At 36.0% G+C, this 17792-nt stretch overlaps 1 protein-coding gene and 1 long non-coding RNA gene across 8 annotated transcripts in view; one reads left to right on the top strand and one right to left on the bottom strand.

Moving 5' to 3' along the window:
* LOC129143247 (uncharacterized) overlaps positions 1 to 17792 on the top strand; it is a 312467-nt gene that overhangs the window by 254192 nt on the left and 40483 nt on the right. The window lies entirely within an intron of this gene.
* LOC470467 (sulfotransferase 1C3) overlaps positions 1 to 17792 on the bottom strand; it is a 39381-nt gene that overhangs the window by 501 nt on the left and 21088 nt on the right. The window contains exons 2-7 of the mRNA XM_525848.5: positions 17435 to 17633; positions 8032 to 8160; positions 6975 to 7072; positions 4664 to 4790; positions 1551 to 1645; positions 1236 to 1416 (exon numbers count right to left, since the gene is read on the bottom strand). Of these exons, the coding sequence (XP_525848.1) occupies positions 1236 to 1416; positions 1551 to 1645; positions 4664 to 4790; positions 6975 to 7072; positions 8032 to 8160; positions 17435 to 17606 (802 nt within the window). The 5' untranslated portion in view covers positions 17607 to 17633. The remainder of the gene's footprint in view (positions 1 to 1235; positions 1417 to 1550; positions 1646 to 4663; positions 4791 to 6974; positions 7073 to 8031; positions 8161 to 17434; positions 17634 to 17792) is intronic.

Raw genomic sequence — 17792 nt, 5'->3', positions numbered from 1 at the left:
CCATCACAAGGCACACAGCATCCTTACACTCCTTCTTCAAATCTTGCAGGCCACACTGAGGTGCCCCACTTGGGCTGAGTCTTCTGCTTCTGTTCACAGTAGGCTCTAGTGTACCCAACCCAAAGTCTACAGCTGATTACCATCATGGATTTGCTGGGGTACATCCTATCTTGTTCTTCCAGGGACAGTGAAATGTCTTAGAAAGTGTCAGTAACATTCACTGGAGAAGACATTTCTTTTTGGGTGAAATTAAAGCGTAAATCCACCAGAAGTGACATTTAGATACTAGTGGTCTTCTACAAACTGTTGTACCATGGCAGCCCAACACATGCTGAACTAATGAATTGTTTCTCTAAATTATCCTAGTGCTTTATTTCTGCTGGTTTCCTACCCTTTGACAAGAAGATTAACCAGAAATGCTTGATCATAATACCAAATTCTAGATTCTAACTTGCAGCTAGTTAATTGGAACCTTCAGGAATGGGGTCGCTGTTTTGAAAGGTAATTTTGATATAGTCAGGTGAACTGGTATTAGGGAATTACTAGTATAGCCTCCCACATTACTTTTTTGTTATTAACTTTTTGCAACTATTTCTCCATCTACCTAGAATGTTAACCTGTTGAGGACAGAAATAATGTGTTGTTCATTCATACCCTCACACAACAGGTTTTTTTGAGGTATGAGTCTCCATACTAGGTTCTAGTAGAACAAAACTGAACACAGCATTCTCTTCTGGACAGCCTATTGTCTTATTTTGGAGACAGACATGAATACCAATAATTACAAATTTAAGTACTAGGTGCTAAGCTAGAGTTCTGAACAACAGGGATAGACTAAATATGTGTGCTCAAAGCTGCCCAGAGGATAGACAAGCCTTCAGGGGGGAATTCTTGGTTGAGCTGGGTATTGTAATCAAAGTGACCAGCACCCTCAGCATCACCTGAGGACGTGAGAAAAAGGCAAATTTGAGGGCTACTCTTGGACTTATGGAATCAGTATCTCAGAGTGTGGACCAGCAATCAGAGCTTTAGCAAGGCCTCCAGGGGTTCTAATGTGACTCAAGTTTCAGAACCACTGACACTGGCTTTCAGCAAACAGGCAGGGTGAAGGGAGCAGAGATTCATAACTTAACTGAAATGTGTCACTTCTTCCTGAAAAATAGGCTTAAAATTATTTTAGCCTATAAGGCAGAAAATTTTTTAGAATTGAGTTTAGTAAAAGAAATGCCACCAACCTTTCCTCATGAATTTTGAGATGGAGTGATTCAATATGTAAGAAGGTACCGCAGTTTGGTTGGCCATGGGATTATACTTCATTACATCAAATGAGGTATGGTGGACGATCCTGTTTATAATATCATCTGACAAAGTTTTCTCCAAGAATTCCAACACCTTATGGATCTCATGTTTTGGATTCTGACCATGGAAGAAAAAGGCATTGTGAAGATGGAGGAAAGAAGAACTTGGCCAATTAAAGCCACAGCTTGTTGACAGAATGACATTGTCAGGAGGGTTTCTGGGTCTGACCTACAAGTCTCAGTGCCACTTACCTTTTTTATATCCTCATAGAAGAGGTAGAGGATCTGGTGCGTGTCTTTTGCAGCCCACCATCCTTTCACATGGTCAAACCAGGACCCGAATAAAACTAGAAGACGTCAGAGCTCTGTTAGCTCCCAGTACCAGGACAAACCCAAGGCTGTAAACTAGATTAGCGCTCATTTGAAATAAGCTCTTGTAACTTTCATTCTGGTTACTTAATGAAGTGGAAGTAATTTTCTACTAATAAAATTTGTCCATATTTATGGTGTAAAGTAGAGATTTAGAGTACACATTTATTATATGTGACTTAGCACACATTGACGATTTCTTGAGACACACCTTAAAACATTAGGCAATCAAATACTTCCCTTGTTCCTGGTAAACAGTGCTTAGTTTCAGATTCAACTACTAATTCAGGCCATCAGATACAGGGGTAGGGTCCTCCTGCTGCTTTCCCTGTATAGCTGTGCTATGCAGTTCACAAGTTCCTGTTCTGAAAGAGACACAGCAGCAGCAGAAAGAAAGGTGCCCTCGAGGAGAACTTCTATTTCCACCAGAGGCTGCGTGTACATGGTAAACATGGGATGGATTTTATTTTCACCAGTAGGTAAGAGAATGAGTGCACACCTGAGTTAGCCAGTATCATATTTTTAATTCATCCCAGTGATGTTTTAGTGTCCCTGATAGGTTATCACTTCTGGCAGCTTCCTGGTTTTATTCTGAGTAGTCATTATAAACACAGTAGATATCTTTATTGAGTATTAGCTGTGTTACAAGTATTGTGCTAAGCGGACGTGATGATTTGTCTGAAGGATGATGGAAAACATTCTCCAGAGGTGAAATGCCCACATAACAAGAGGGCAAGGGAGTGAAATGCTCTCTTTTGAATCAGGATGAACAGAGATGTAAGTTTGCAGTGACTTGAACCTTGGCATGTGTCATGCTGACTGGCATCCGTGTCAGCCACGTTCTCCAGAGAAACAGAACAACAGGCAAAATCCAGAGGAGAATACATTAGTCTCCCCTTATGCACAGGGGATACACCACATGACCCCCAGTGCGTGCCTGAAACTACAGATAGTACCAAATTGTATAATAGTGCATATGTTTTTTTCTATACATACATATTTATGATTTATATATTAGGCACTGTGAGTGAATAACAATAAAACTAATAATAAAACAGAGCTATTATAACAACATTCTGTAATATATTCATATCTATGTGAATGCACTCTCCCTCTCTCTATCCTTCTTTCTCTTGAAATATTGTAATATTTTTGGATTGGGGTTGACTATGGGTGACTGAAACTGTAGAAAGGGAAACCAAGTATAAAGGGGACTCATGCACGTATATGTATGTTTGTGCATGTTATATGTATATGCATAATATATATGTGTGCACATATATGATTTATTATAAGGAATGGATATATAATATGTATATATATAATATAAATTATGTATGTATGGTTTATTTTAAGAAATTGGCACCTGCAATTGTGGGGCTTGGCATGTTTGAAATCTGTAGGGAACGCTGGAAACTCAGGCAAGATTTGATATTACAGCTTTGAGGCAGAATCCTTTCTTTTGGAACCCTTCTTTTTTTCTCTTAAGAAGTTTAACTCATTGCATAAGGCCCACTCATGTTATTAATATTTAACATTATCTCCTTTTCTTAAAGTCAACTGATTATAGATGTTAATCACAACTACAATATCGATATCACTTGGATTAGTGTTTAATTGAATAAATGGGTTCTACACTCCAGCCAAATTAACACAAAAAACAGTAACACAACCCAGGCCTTGAGAGGACTCCTATAAGAAAAGAACCTTGGATTCTTCTCTACCCCTGCTTCCTCCTACTCTGCCTGCTCTCAAAACTTCTCTGCATAAATATTGGAAATCTATCCATGTGGAGCCTTATCTAGATTTGTGATTTTCCTTATTTGCATCGATCAGTCCTTTTTTATTTCATTTATTTCTAGAGAAATTGCCCTAATGAGGTTATCTCTGTTGATTCAGTGGAGAGACTTGCTTGATGGAAATTGTTATTTATTGACTTTTTCACAGATTCCTGTTTTAATCAGGTCATGTTGCAGAAGTCACTTCATTTTGATTGTTTCCCTCAAAAGAATATGAATGCTGTGGTCAGGATTGGTTATAATGAAGCTCAGGTCCCTGACACACTTGCTCAGGGATAGTTAGGTTGCTCAAGGACTGGAAGCCCTCAGCATCACAACACAGCCATTTCACCTATGGAAGGTCTAATTATTTGAGAGATTAATGAAATGGGGCAGACACCATGTTATTTTCATCCATTTGTCTGGGTTCTGCTCACTACAGTTACTACTATAATCATATTTCTGCGTTAATGCTCATACAAATATGTGAAGATGGTCTTCAAATCCTAAATCACCTTATGTAGCCATCTAGTAGCTTTTTCTGTCTAGAAATTGCTGTTTCCATGAGATATTCTTCTTCTGTGAAGGGTTTGACATTCTTGCCCATCTTATTTGACACGTGGTCAATTTAGTCAATTGCTTTTTTGAAAATATGGCCCTAACAGGGTTCACTGGTGTTCTGGAAGGTATGACCTTGTTAGTAAGTGGATAAGGGGCCATGGCTGCTAATTCCAATTTGGACAGTGTGGAGGTGAACATGTCTAAGATTGTGCACTATGACTTATGGGATATGTGACTATGACTTATGGGAAAGGCACTCTCTGTGGCTGTGCAGTTTATGAGTTTTATGACTGCACATCGCAGCCTGGCAGTCCAATAACACTGCTAGGTCAAACCAGCTGGAAATCATCTCATGTCTTCCCACTGCCAGGTCTTTCCAAAAGAAAAGTTTCCTCTTCTTATTTTAAAGTTGATTGTTTGAAACTCAAGTCAAGGACTTGGAACTTTTTACCTTTGTTCCCATACTTATGAGCCCAGATGACCTCATTTGTATTCAATATTGGAAAAATATCTCTTCTATGTGACTTCCCCAGTCCCAGGACCCCAGGATAGAACCTCCTGACTCAGAATGACCTTCGGCATATTTTCCTCCAGATTCAATGGGTGCTTATTGTTAGAATCTCCTGAAAAAGGGTACCAAAATCAGTTTGCACTCACCCTTTCCTGACATGAATTTCTCATAAAATTCCTCAAAGTTCTGAGGATCAGGCAATAGGGAAGCCATCCTGTGAAAGTGGTAGAAAGACACCAGGCAATCCTTGGCATTTCTGGCCACATAGATAATCTGAAATCAAGGAGAGGGAAGCAAGTCGGGGAGAGAAAAATAAGACTAAGGGGAAATCTCTAGGAGAGTGTTCCACTACAGTGATAACTACATCCTGTAAGTCCATAATGTTATACACGTTAGTTATTATTTAAAATATTAAATACAGTGGAAGGTATGATCTCTTTAGTAAGAGGATGAGGGACCATGACTGCTAATTCTATTTTGAATTAGAATTCTAATTTGAATCTGCAGGTGAACATGTCTAAGATTATGCACTGTGACCTATGGGAACGACAGTGTCTGTGGTTCGGCAGTGTATGACTTTTGCGACTGCACATGGTGGTCTGGAAGTCCAATAACACTGAAACCCTGATGGCCATGGAAAATATAAAGACAAAAGAGAGCGCCTGATCTTAGAGTGGTTATATGTGACATAGGAAGATAACACAACATTAGGACAGCACTGTCAATATTGATTTAAATTTTATATGATATGCTGTGTAGTCACAGAAGCAAGAAATGACAGAGCATTCCTGGGGATTCAGGGAAGGAGACATGATACAGTGAGTTTCATCTGCATCTCAATGAGTTGAAAGGAATTTTCCAGATTCACAACTGGAGAAAGATTAGGGAGTGAGAAACCATTTTTGTGAATACCATCTCATTTGTTTCCTATAAATGTTAATGCTAGATAAGGAGAGAACAGGTATTATCCTTCATTAATTGTTAAAATAACTGAGATTTAGAGAATTTGAGGGACTTCCACTAATATATGCTTAGTATATGATGTAGTCAGGCCTGGTCATATAAATTGGAGGACTGAGTCCCAGAGCTTCTTCCTTGATTTATTGATGAGACTCACACTGAGGAATGTCTCAGACAGTGTTTCTCAAAGCTTGGAGTGGTTTTCTGCATATATATTTATTTACTTAACGTAGTTGCTCTTGGCTTCTCTCTGGGAAATGGGCAAATTAGGGAGAGGGGCATGGTAATGTGATGATTGGGATTTTAGGATCAGTCAATCGAAAAGTGCGGAGTGGACAAGTTAACCCCTCCTATGTGCCAGACACTGTTTAGAAGGAAAAGTTGGACAAGACCAAGTTTCTGTCTTTCAGGAGCTCACAGTCTATCAGAGAGGCAGGAAGAGAGAAAATTACAGTGCAGTGTGGTGATCACAATGATGGAGCAAACACATGCACACAGAAACCAATACATATACATGAAATTCATCCCATCCTTTGAAGTCAAGGAGACTTCGTAATAGGTGGTCTCTATATGCAGACCAAAAGAACTAGTGGGAATTATTCTGGTAAAGATGGGGGGATACTTGTGTCAGACAGGAGCATGTGGGAAGGTGTGGGGATGCTCTGTGTGTGAAAGGACCTACAGGATTTCAGGATGACTGTAGTGAGGGTTGGGGAATGGGAAGACACTGAGCATGAGCTGGAGCAGGGTGCAGAGGGTCAGGGGCATGAGAGTCATATAGAGGATTTGGAAGGATCTTCATCCACCTGTGGAAGTGTTTATAGCAAGGAAATGCCTTAGTCAGATTTGTGTTTAGGAAGATTATAGGCTACAGAGAGGAGGGGTTGGAGGGGGCAGGTCTAGAGGCAGGCCGACAAAGTGGGAGGCAAAAGAGAGCAGTGAGCTGACTTAGGTACAGGTGGTAGTGATGCAGTGTAATGCACAGATTAGAAGGATCTAGAGAATGAACTAGACTTTGTGAGAGATCAGATATGGAGGCGATTGGTATAAAAATGAGGACAGGTTTGAGCTTAATCTACGGAGTAGATTAAGGAGGCATAGAAGCCTTGATGAAGAGCAGATTCTATACTTCTGCTTCTGAGGCCAGGAGAGTATCTTCTAGTACTTTGGCAAAGCAAAACAACAGGGTTTTATTTTTAAGTCTGTTTCCTTCTATTCTAGCTCCCAATCCACTATGATTCTGTAGCAACACAAACTCAATTTTGGAGAATTTGACCAAGAATTTTTCATAAAATAGGATTAGAGGAAACAGAATTTTAGAAAACACGGATGTTTGTAGATTTCAAATATATGTAATCCTTGACTTTAAGAACTTCATGTCTAAGAAAAATACATTTTGAAAAATATTTTTCAAGGTATATTATTTTGAAAGATATCTTCATTTGTATGCTTTGTATCACCAAGCTAAGAGAAGTTTGAAAAGCCCACTGTTTTTACCTTGCAATTTTCTTTCCAGATAGATGGTGGAATCAGATGTGAAGGGAGATGTGTTTTTATCAGTCGTGGTGAGGACATTTCAAGAGCAATCTCCAAATCTAGCAAAAAACAATTTATATTCTTTATTCTTGTCACTCTGCCAAAATACTTGAATTTCACTTGTTTCTTTGTCTAAAGAGTGATTACATTTTGTTTTATATTCATTGGAAATAAAAATTGTCTATCCACAAGGACAGGCAAAGAATCCAATCCTGCCTAACCTTGTAGGAGAATTTTGCTTATTTCCTCTTATTCTCTCAGCTTTTAGACTTTCAGCAAAGCTCTTTACCATCTTCAGCTGAGTCTGGAAATGTGCATAATATATCTGGTTGTTCTTTTCCCCCTACTCTGTCTCTCTCTCTCTCTCTCTTTTTTTAAGAAATCACACCTATCCTTTTACAATAGGCTGCCATCCTTGGAAAAGTTTTGAATTTACATTGGTGTCTTAATCTGGAGAGTGATTTTATTTCTTTTCACTTTTTTTTCCATTGGAGACAGTAGCTGTCTATCCACAAGGACATGTAGAACATTTTTCCTTCTGAGAGCCTTCTAGGAGATCTTGCTTTATTTCATGTTACTCACTGGGTTTCACAATATGAAGGAAGCTTTTTAGCTCCCACAATTAATTCTGGGAATGTCCATGGTATTTCCCCTCTACTTCTCCTCCTTTTTCTTCAGAAATCACACCAGTCCTTTTACAGTAGCTGATTGCTAATTTCTGGCATTTCCACTGACTCAAACACAGAAAGTAGAATCCAAAGTAGAGGGAGTGTTCTTCATCATGACATCGGGAAGGAGAAATACAAGAAACAGAAAGAAAATCTTAACGGCCACCAGCTAAGAATAGGAGGAAGCCCTGAAGATCCAATCTAGGGTTTGACTCGTTGGCCTGTGAGTAATTTCACCTCATGAAAGATACAGGCTACTTCTTGCTACCATGGAAGCTCTGTCAAAGACAGCACACATTGCCTGGAACCTTCGAGTGAAACTCCTTTCTGTCTTGGTGCATATTACTCACCTGGTTTTTCTTTATGGGGAAATTTCACTTCAAGGAATGGGTATCTTTCCAGAGTATTGACTCTTTTGCATTTCTCCACATCACCATCATTTTTAATCATGTCTAAAATTTCTTGCATCCATGTTGTACCTGAAAATATTTGAAATAATTCTTTGATTTTATTCAACTGAACTTCCATCCTAAGTTATTGAATGTTTTAAAGAAAGACAGCAACATGAGAGCACTTTGAAATTTGATCAATGTTGTCAAGGCAGAAAGGAAAACTGTTGTATTAAACCTATATATCTCTCTTTCTCTGTCTCCTATTTCTCTATGTATCGATTATCTACCTATCATCTTTTTATTATTTAATCTCTCATCAACCATGTTTGAGTGAATCATTTCTATATTTCATATATTATGACACTTCATGCCTAAAAATCCAGTATCTCCTGACATGACATTCTTTTATCATGGTTCCTATATGTTTCTCATCACATCTAGTTTGTAATAAATCCTTAATAACATAGAATGCTCAAGCCATATTAAATTTTTCCCATGAGTCTTAATGTTATTAATCTCTTTTTTCCCAGTTAAGATTTATAGGCTGCATTACTTTTGCTGCCCCTTTTTGTCTCAGCTTAGAATCATCCTCCCATATTCTTTCTTTTTTTTAAAAAAAAAATATTTTATTGTAAGTTTCAGGATACCTGTGCAGAATGTGTGCCAGGGTGGTTTCCTGCACCTGTCAAACCATCACCTAGTTGTTAAGCCTGGCACGCATTCACTATTTATCCTGATGCTCTCCCTCCCCTCCCCACCGACAGTCTCATGTGTGTGTTGTTCCCCTCCCTGTGTCCATGTGTTCTCATGGCTCAGCTCCCATTTATGAGTGAGAACTTGTAGCCTTTGGTTTTCTGTTCTTGTGTTAGTTTCCCTTCCAACTCCATCCATGTCCCTGCAAAGGACATGATCTCATTCCTTTTTTATGGCTGCATAGTATTCCATGGTGTATTCCATGGTGTGTACGTACCACAATTTCTTTATCTAGTCTATCATTGATGGGCATTTGGGTTGGTTGCATGTCTTTGCTACTGTGAATAGTGCTGCAGTAAATGTACGTGTGCATATGTCTTTATAATAGAATGATTTGTATTCCTTTGGGTATATACCCAGTAATAGGATTGCTGGGTCAAATGGTATTTCTGGCTGTAGATCCTTGAGAAATCTCCACAGTCTTCCGCAATAGTTGAACTAGTTTACATTCCCACCAACAGTGTAAAAGCATTCCTATTTCTCCACAGCCTTGCCAAAATCTGTTTTTTGACTTTTTATGACGTTGATTTTTGTTCTTTGACACTGATTCTTTAACAGATCAGCCAGTTTTCCCCTAGTATTCCTTACATTGCAGATTTGTCTAATTGTTTCCTCATAGTACATTTTTGATCCTCTATTTGCCATAGACTGGAAATCGGGCCTTGGTTAGGTTCTGGTGAACATTTTTGGCTGATTTCTCATATTTCTTGGTACTTTATTATGCACCATGCTAAGAAGTACATAGGTCAGATTTCCCCACTACTAGTATGCTACTTTTCATTATTCAGTTTCATAGGTGACCACCAGATTGCTCATTGTAAAAGTCCATATTTCCGTTTGCTTTTAGGAATTAAACTGTATGGTGACATTTCAGTACCATGTGACCAGCCAGTTTCCCTCAGATTTTATCTAATTATTTTAGGATCCATTCACTAAAGATACTATTTGACCTTATTTTTATTGTGGATTGCAAATTGTTTATTTTTTAATCCCATGATTTCTCCTCTTTTTATCAGGTAGATCATCATATAAAGAAGAACTTTCCCTCATAAATTAGGGAAGAACTGCAATTCCTCTAAATTCTTCTTCTTAATTACTTCTTCTTTTGGCTAAGAGATTAATAATAGTTATCTTCAACCATGATAAATAAGCTTTTCTCTCTTTTTTTGCCATCATTACGGAATCATGTTTTTAGAAATAAATTTAATTGTGGTAAAAATTACAGAGAAGAGAATGAATCCATTTTAAACATATAGTTTAATGAAATTTGACAAATGTATGTAGCCATTACCATAGTCAAGATTAAAGCCTTGTGTCTATTGCAATCTATCATTCCTTTCCTCACTTTTGACTCCACAGAACTGCTTATCTATTTTTTGTCAGTATAAATTAGTTTTACACATTGTAGAATTTCATACAAATGAAGTCATATGGTATTTCATCATGTGTCAGAATTTTTCCACACATTATTATTTTACGATTAATTCATGTTCTTGTATATATCTGTAGTTCATTCCTTTTTATTATTGAGAACAACTAAATTTTATGGATAAGTAATGATTTGTTTATTCATTTATATGATAATAAAAATTAGGTTTTTTTTTCCAGTGTTGGGCTTTTTAAAAATAAATCTGCTATAACATTTGTGTACAAGTTTTTGGATGAACATAGATTTTTTATTTTTGGGGGGTAAATCTCTAGGATTGGAATTGCTGGGTTGCATGGTAGGTGCATGTTTAACTTTATAAGAAACTGTTGAACATGTCATATCCTCCCCAACAGTGCATGGGAATTTCGGTTGCTCAGTGTCATCATCCACATTTAGTATTTCCAAGCTTTTCGTCATTTGAATTGGTGTTTAGTGGTATTTCGTCGTAGTACTAATTGACATTTTCTCATGATAAATGATGTTGAGTGTCTTATTCTGTGTTTATTGGTTAGTAGTATGGATTTTTTTGATGATGTTTTTTCACATCTTTTGCACACTTTAATACCTTCTTTTGTTGTTATTGTTGTTGTAGTAACAGTTCTTTATACTTTATGGAGAAATATATGTATTGTGAATATTTTCTTTTTATCTGTGTCATGTGTTGCTATTTTCTTAACTGAGTCTTTAGAAGAACAGAAGTTTTAATTTTGACGAAGTCCAATTTATATTGAACTTACATGAAATCCAAATCATAAAGGTTAATGTTTTCCATTTTCCCCCCAAAATAGTGTTGCCTAACTTAAAGTTTGATACTGTTCTCCTATCTAAACTTCTATAGTTTTATAGATTTAATTTTTATGTTTTGGGGTCTGATGCCTTTGCAAGTTGACTATTTTGCCTATGGCATCAAGTAAGGGTCAATCTTTTATGTCTGTCCTTACACCAATACCACACTGTTTTGAATGCTGAAACTGAGTTTAATGTCACAAAATCAGCTAATACGAACCCTGCCACTTTACTATTTTTATAAAAAATATTGGCTATTAACATATGAAATAAAGCTCAACATCACTGATCATTAGTGAAGTGAAAATCAAAACCACAATGAGATACCATCTCACACCAGTCAGAATGGTGATTATCAAAAAGTTAAGTGAAAATAGATGCTGGGGAGGCTGTGGAGAAATAGGAATGCTTTTACACTGTTGGTAGGAATGTAATTAATTCAACCATTGTGGAAGACAGTGTGGCAATTTCTCAAGGATCTAGAAGCAGAAACACCATTTGACCCAGTAATCCCATTACTGGTGTATACCCCCAGGAATATAAATCATTCTACTATAAAGACTCATGCACACGTATGTTTACTACAGCACTATTTACAATAGAAAAGACATGAAACCAACCCAAAAGCCCATCAATGATTGACTGGATAAAGAAAATGTGGTGGATATACACCATGGAATACTATGCAACCATAAAAAGGAATGAGATCATGTCCTTTGCAGGGACATGGATGAAGCTAGAGGCCATCATCCTCAGCAAACTAACACAGGAACAGGAGACCAAACATCACATGTTCTCGCTCATAAGTGGGAGCTGAACAATGAGAACACGTGGTCACAGAGAGTGGAACAAAGCACACTGGGGCCAGTCAGGGGTGGGGGTCGAGAGGAGGGACAGCATTAGGACAAATAACTAATGCATACAGGGCTTAAAACCTAGATGATGGGTTGATAGGTGCAGCAAACCACCCTGGCCCATGTATACCTATGTAATAAACCTGAACATTCTGCACTTGTATCCCTGAACTTAAAGTAAAATTTTTAAAAAATTAGCTATTATAGGACAGTTACATTTCCATATAAATCTTATAATCAATTTTTCAATTTGTGATTGAAATTGAATTACATGTAAAGATTAATTTTGAAACAGTTGATATCTTAAAAATATTAATTCTTTTGATCCATAGTAATGGTATGTCTCTTTGTTTAAGTCTTATACAATTTCTCCTCATAGTGTTTTCATTTACAGATCTTGCCTGTTTTCATTAAATTTGTTTCTGAATATTTCATGTTTCTGGCTCTTTATTTTATCAATGGTATTTTTTAAATGTCATGTTCCAATTGTTTGTTGCTGGAATGTTGAAAGATAATAGAGTTTTGTATATCGACTGTGTATCTTGTTGTGACCTCATTAAATTCACTTAGTAGGTTAAATGATTTCCTATTAAGCTCCTTAGTATTTTACAAATCTATGATGTTTCCATTAAATGATTAAATAATGTGGATTTTGTAGAGATGTCCCTTATCAGGTAGAGGAAATTCCCTTATCAGGTAGAGGAATTTAAGCTAAATTGAGCTTAAATTCCTCTACTTTTTAAAAGCTTGTTATGTTGGAACTTCAGATTATTTATTTAAGATCTTTCATATACCTACATATATAAAATGTTAAAAACTTACTTTAAAAATTTCTCTTTAAGAGCTACTTTACTTCTCACAAATTTTAATATGCTATGTTTTTATTATTTCATTCATAATATTTTCTAATATCCTTAGCAGTCATATGTTATTCAGAATTATATTGCTCAATTTCTAAATATTTGTGGGTATCTTTCTGTTGTTGATTTCTAATTTAACATGTATTTTATAAAGTGTTCTGTATAATTTTCATCATTTCAGATTTACTTGAGAATTTTTGTTTAAATCTCATCTTATGATTTATATTTTTAAATGTTTCATGTGTACTTGAAAAGAATGTGGGGGCTGGTACTGCTGGGTGGAGTATTCTAAAAATGTATTTAAGCCATGCTGGTTCATTATATGCTTATGGTCTTCTAAATTCTTACTTTTTTAAACATGTTCTAGCAATTACTGAATGAGAAGTATTAAAATTTTTAATTGTAACTATGAATTTGTCTATTTCTCCTTTTAATTTTCACGCATTTGCTTTATGTATTTGGAAGCCCTGTTATTTAGTATATAAATATATAGGATTATTGTGTCTTGATGAATTAACATTTTTATCATTATGAAATTTTTTCCTATCCTTAGTAAAATTCTTGTTGTGTTATAGTTATTTTAGCTAGTTTATATTTATTATTTGTATGGTATATATTTTCCTATTCTTTTACTTTCAGCCTATCATGGTTTTATGTGTAAAGTCCTCTCTAATTGGTGGTGTTTATAAAATTTATATTTAATGAGACAGTTCTCATTTATTCAGTTTTCCTTCTGCAGTTTCAGTTATTTGTGGCTAATCATGGTCTGAAAACATTAAATGGAAAATTCCAAAGAAAAACAATTAATAAGTTTTAAATTTCATGTTGTTCTAAGTAACATGATGAAATCTCGGGCCACCATCTCCATTCCTCCTGGGGTGCGAATCATTCCTTTGTGTATTCTGTCTGTTACCTGCTCATTAGTTGCTTACAGCTAGCTAGTATATTAGATTGTCATGGTATTGTAGGACTTGTGCTCGAACAACACTTATTTTATGTAATAATGGCCCCAAAGTGCAAGACTAGTGATCCTGCATATTACTAGAAATGTTTTATTTTATTGTTATTTATTGTTAGTATCTTACCATTTCTAATTTATAATTCAACTTCATCATCATAGATATGTAGGTACAGGAAAAACATAGTGTATATAATGGTAGCATCTGGTTACAGGCATTCAGTGTGGGTGTTGAAATGTACCTTTTGCAAATAATTGGGGACTACTCTACAATTATCTGCATAATTGGCTGTAAATCTACCACCTTGCCATTTATTTTCTATATTCTCATGTTTATTCCTTTGTTACTCTTTTCCTGCCTCTTTTGGATTGACTGTTTTTTAGAATTCCATTTGGCATTTCTGGCAATACCTCCTGGTTTTATTTTTCTGGCAGGTACTCTAGGGTTTACACTACATATCTCTATTATCTGATCATAGTCTATGTTTAATTAATATTGTAATATTTCATAGGTTATGTAAGAACTTTACAACAGTATATTTTTATTCCTTCTTCCGTTTGAGCCTTATTTTGGTCATGAAATTTACTTGTACTTATGTTATAAACTCTATAACACATTGTTTTAAATTTTGCTTTAAATAATCAATTATCCTTTAAAAATTTATGAGAAAAATTGTCTATTATATTCTTCCATGTTATTATTTTTTCTGAGACTTCTTATTCTTTTGTGTAATGGATCCAAGTTTTCATCTACTATCATTTTCTGTCACACTGAACAAATTTCTTTAACATAACTTTTGTTTTGTTTTGATTTGGTTTTAGTGCAGCTGTGCTGGCAAGACATTCTCTCAGCTTTCGGCTGTCTGAGAAAATGGCCTTGTTTGACCTTCATTTTAAAGTAATATTTTAAAATATTATTTTTACTGTGCATATAATATTCTAGATTGAAAAGTTTTTTCCCCCACTTTAATAGGTCATTCATTGTCTCCTTGTTTGCCTTATTTTAGAAGAGAGGCTTATGGTTATTTTTAATATTGTTTCTCCATATGCAATACATGTTTTTCTCAATGGCTTCTTTTAACATTTTCCCATTGGTTTCTAGCAATTTGATTATGGCAGGTTTGGTGTTTGTATGTATGTGTGTGCATTTCCTGATTAAGGTTCATTGACTTTCTTGGACCTGTGAGTTCACAGTTTTCATCAAATTTGGTAAACTTTTGGCCTTTACTTTAAAAAACAATTTATTGCATTCCTTCTCTTTGTGGAACTTTAATTAGACTGCTTTGATTTTGTTCCACAGGTCACTGAAGCTGTCTTTATTTTTTTTCATTCTTTGTTTCAGTACATAAGACTTTTTGCTATTTTTTCAAATTATCGTATGTTTTATTCACCGTGTTTATAATATACTTTTAATTCCATTCAGTTTTCTTTTCTCTATTTCAGATACTGTGCATTTTAGCTCTGTAAGTCTTTTGGGTTTTTTGACTATCTTTTATTTCTACTCTCAGAGTATTTTGGTTAAGAGTAATGTTTTCCTGCTTCATGGCGTTTTGAGAAATATTAGATGCCAGATATTTTTTTTTGAATGTAAGATTCTTGCATGATAGATTTCTTCCCCTTCCTTCCTTCCTTCCTTCCTTCCTTCCTTCTTTCCTTTCTTTCTCTCTTTCTCTCTTTCGTTTTTGGCCTTCTGTTTAGGCATTAACTGTTAGGCAGTTAAGTTGCTTGTCATTTTAGGGATTCTCTTTGTTATGGTTGGTTTAAAGTAGATTTTTCTCTACAGGTTGTTTAACCCTACTACAAAGTACGACCTATAATTTTTACTAAATTTCCAGGGTATTCAATGAGGGGGATCTCTTCCAGCAGTATATTTGTGTTCTATTGCTGCTGTAACAAATTACCACAAACTTAATAAGTTAAAACAACACCTGAATATTAGGTCACAGTTTCTGTAGGTTAGAAGTTGGGCTTAACATGGCTGGTCTTCTGTTTAGGGTCTCACTAGGTTAAAATCAAAGTATTAGCTAGGGCTGCCATTCTCATCTGGGACTTCAGGGTGTTTTGCCAACCTCCTAGATGTCAACAGAATTCCGTTTCTCATGGGTGTAGTATTGAGATAACTGTTTCCTTGATACTTTCTCTCTCATCTTTAAATCAATAATCATGCATTGAACTTTTATTATGATTTAAATTTCTCAGCCTTTCTCCTCTGCTACATCTCTCTGACTTCCTCTTTTGCTTTGAAGAGCTCATGTTATTCTACTGGGTCCATCCGGATAGTCCAAGATCATTTTAATATCAGCTGATTAATTACTTTAATAGCAGCTGCAAAATCCCTTTGGGCATGTAATATGAAATAACCACAGAATGTAATAACAGAGGACTAATGTCATGGGGACCAACATTCTGCTCATGATATGCTGCTTGGAGCACAAAAGTCTCTCAGCCCTGTATAATCTCTAATAACTATATAGCTAATAGTTTTCTGGTAGTTCCTTGCCTGATTTCATGGAGCTGGACTCTATGCAAGTGCAGTCTACCATTCAACAATAGACTTAATGGGTCTTCTCTACAGATATATAAAGGTATTTATTTGTGTAGTTTCTTTCCCTCTGGTACTCTTCCCTGCAAATTGCAGCCACCTCAACCTTCCAGAACTCCTATGTCTGGCTCCTGAACTCAATGAGTCTGCTGCGAGTTTCTTCAGTTCTCTGTAACTAAACCCTGTTCAGAAAGCATCTTCAGATGGAAGACTGAGACAATTGTCATCCCATGTAAAAAACGGTGGTTTTATATATTTTGTCCAGTTTTCCTTTTGATTATCGCTAGAGTACAAATCCAATATTGTCCCTTCAGCATGGCTGGCAAGGAGGTTTTTATTTAATGTTCTCCCGATAAGTTAGAGATCATTCTTTTGGATGCTCAAACTGTCCCAGATGTGGCCATTGTGAGCCCCTTCGCATTGGTTCTTATGTTCTTCTACATGCCCCCATTAATTTTTGAGCATTTACTCACTCCTCCGAAAGGAGGATGTAGTAGATTCACCTTGCACATTCCATTCCCAGGAGAGGGAACATCAATTCTCCTAATATCTGTGGTTTCTTTTGATGGAGAATGGCCTATGAAAATCAAGTTATGGGCCTTAGGTGTGCCCGTTGTTACTAGGATGTATTCGAGTCTACAGACTTTCAGAGAAAAATTAGAAATCTAAGGCACTTTAAATCAAGATAAATCCTTGTTCTTCTCTGAATAAGACTTATTTGGTACAGAGCAGAAAATTCGTGATTGACATTCTCCAAGAACTTTAGAGGATTAGAGAAATCAATTTGTGTTGACTATCTGGGATAATATATTAATATTTGGTGTATGACATGTTTTTAGAAGGCTGCCCTGAGTGAGGGTTGATGTTTAAAAAAGCCATATGTCTTTCAGTTTATTGTCCTTATAGTTGATGTATGTTATTGGATCTGGAATGGGGGCATTATCTGCCACACTCCCAAGGTATCTAGAAATCTTTCCTGTTATCTGGAGAGAGTGCTATTGGAAAATGTAGCCCTAGATATCAGGAATACTAAATGTCCTCCAACACCAAAGAATGGATATCCATAATGAGGAATTGCTTCTCCCCAAATCCCAATCATGCTTCTTTGATCAACACAGACTATGTATGCATTGATTTCATGTGCAAATATTGAATACTTTTATGTTTTGATACTCTTACCTGACTTTGGGTAAGTTACCAGAAAAAGGTCATCAGGCCTGGCTTGGAAATTAGAGATTTTATTCCACATTTCTTTTGATAATACTGGCAAAGGGATTCCATCAACTTCCAGGATGTTAAATAGTGTTGAACTCCTTTCCATAGTAGAAAAATTTTTCTCAACCTTCGCCATTGGGAATTGGGATGGATATGGTCAATCCTAAGTAAAATTTTAAAAATGCTGTTTTATGACTCATAATAAGGGTTATCATCTTACTGCTGTTGATTAGAATGATATAAAATAAGTGAAAGTTAACATAAAACATGCTAATAAGTTACTCTATGTACCTTATTTATTTAATCTTCACAGCAACCACAT

The sequence above is a fragment of the Pan troglodytes genome, chromosome 12, assembly GCF_028858775.2.
Source record: "Pan troglodytes isolate AG18354 chromosome 12, NHGRI_mPanTro3-v2.0_pri, whole genome shotgun sequence".
In the NCBI taxonomy this organism is placed as follows: Eukaryota; Metazoa; Chordata; class Mammalia; order Primates; family Hominidae; genus Pan; species Pan troglodytes.
The sequence above is the reverse complement of the archived record's forward strand: the minus strand, read 5'-3'. Positions and strand labels throughout refer to the sequence as shown.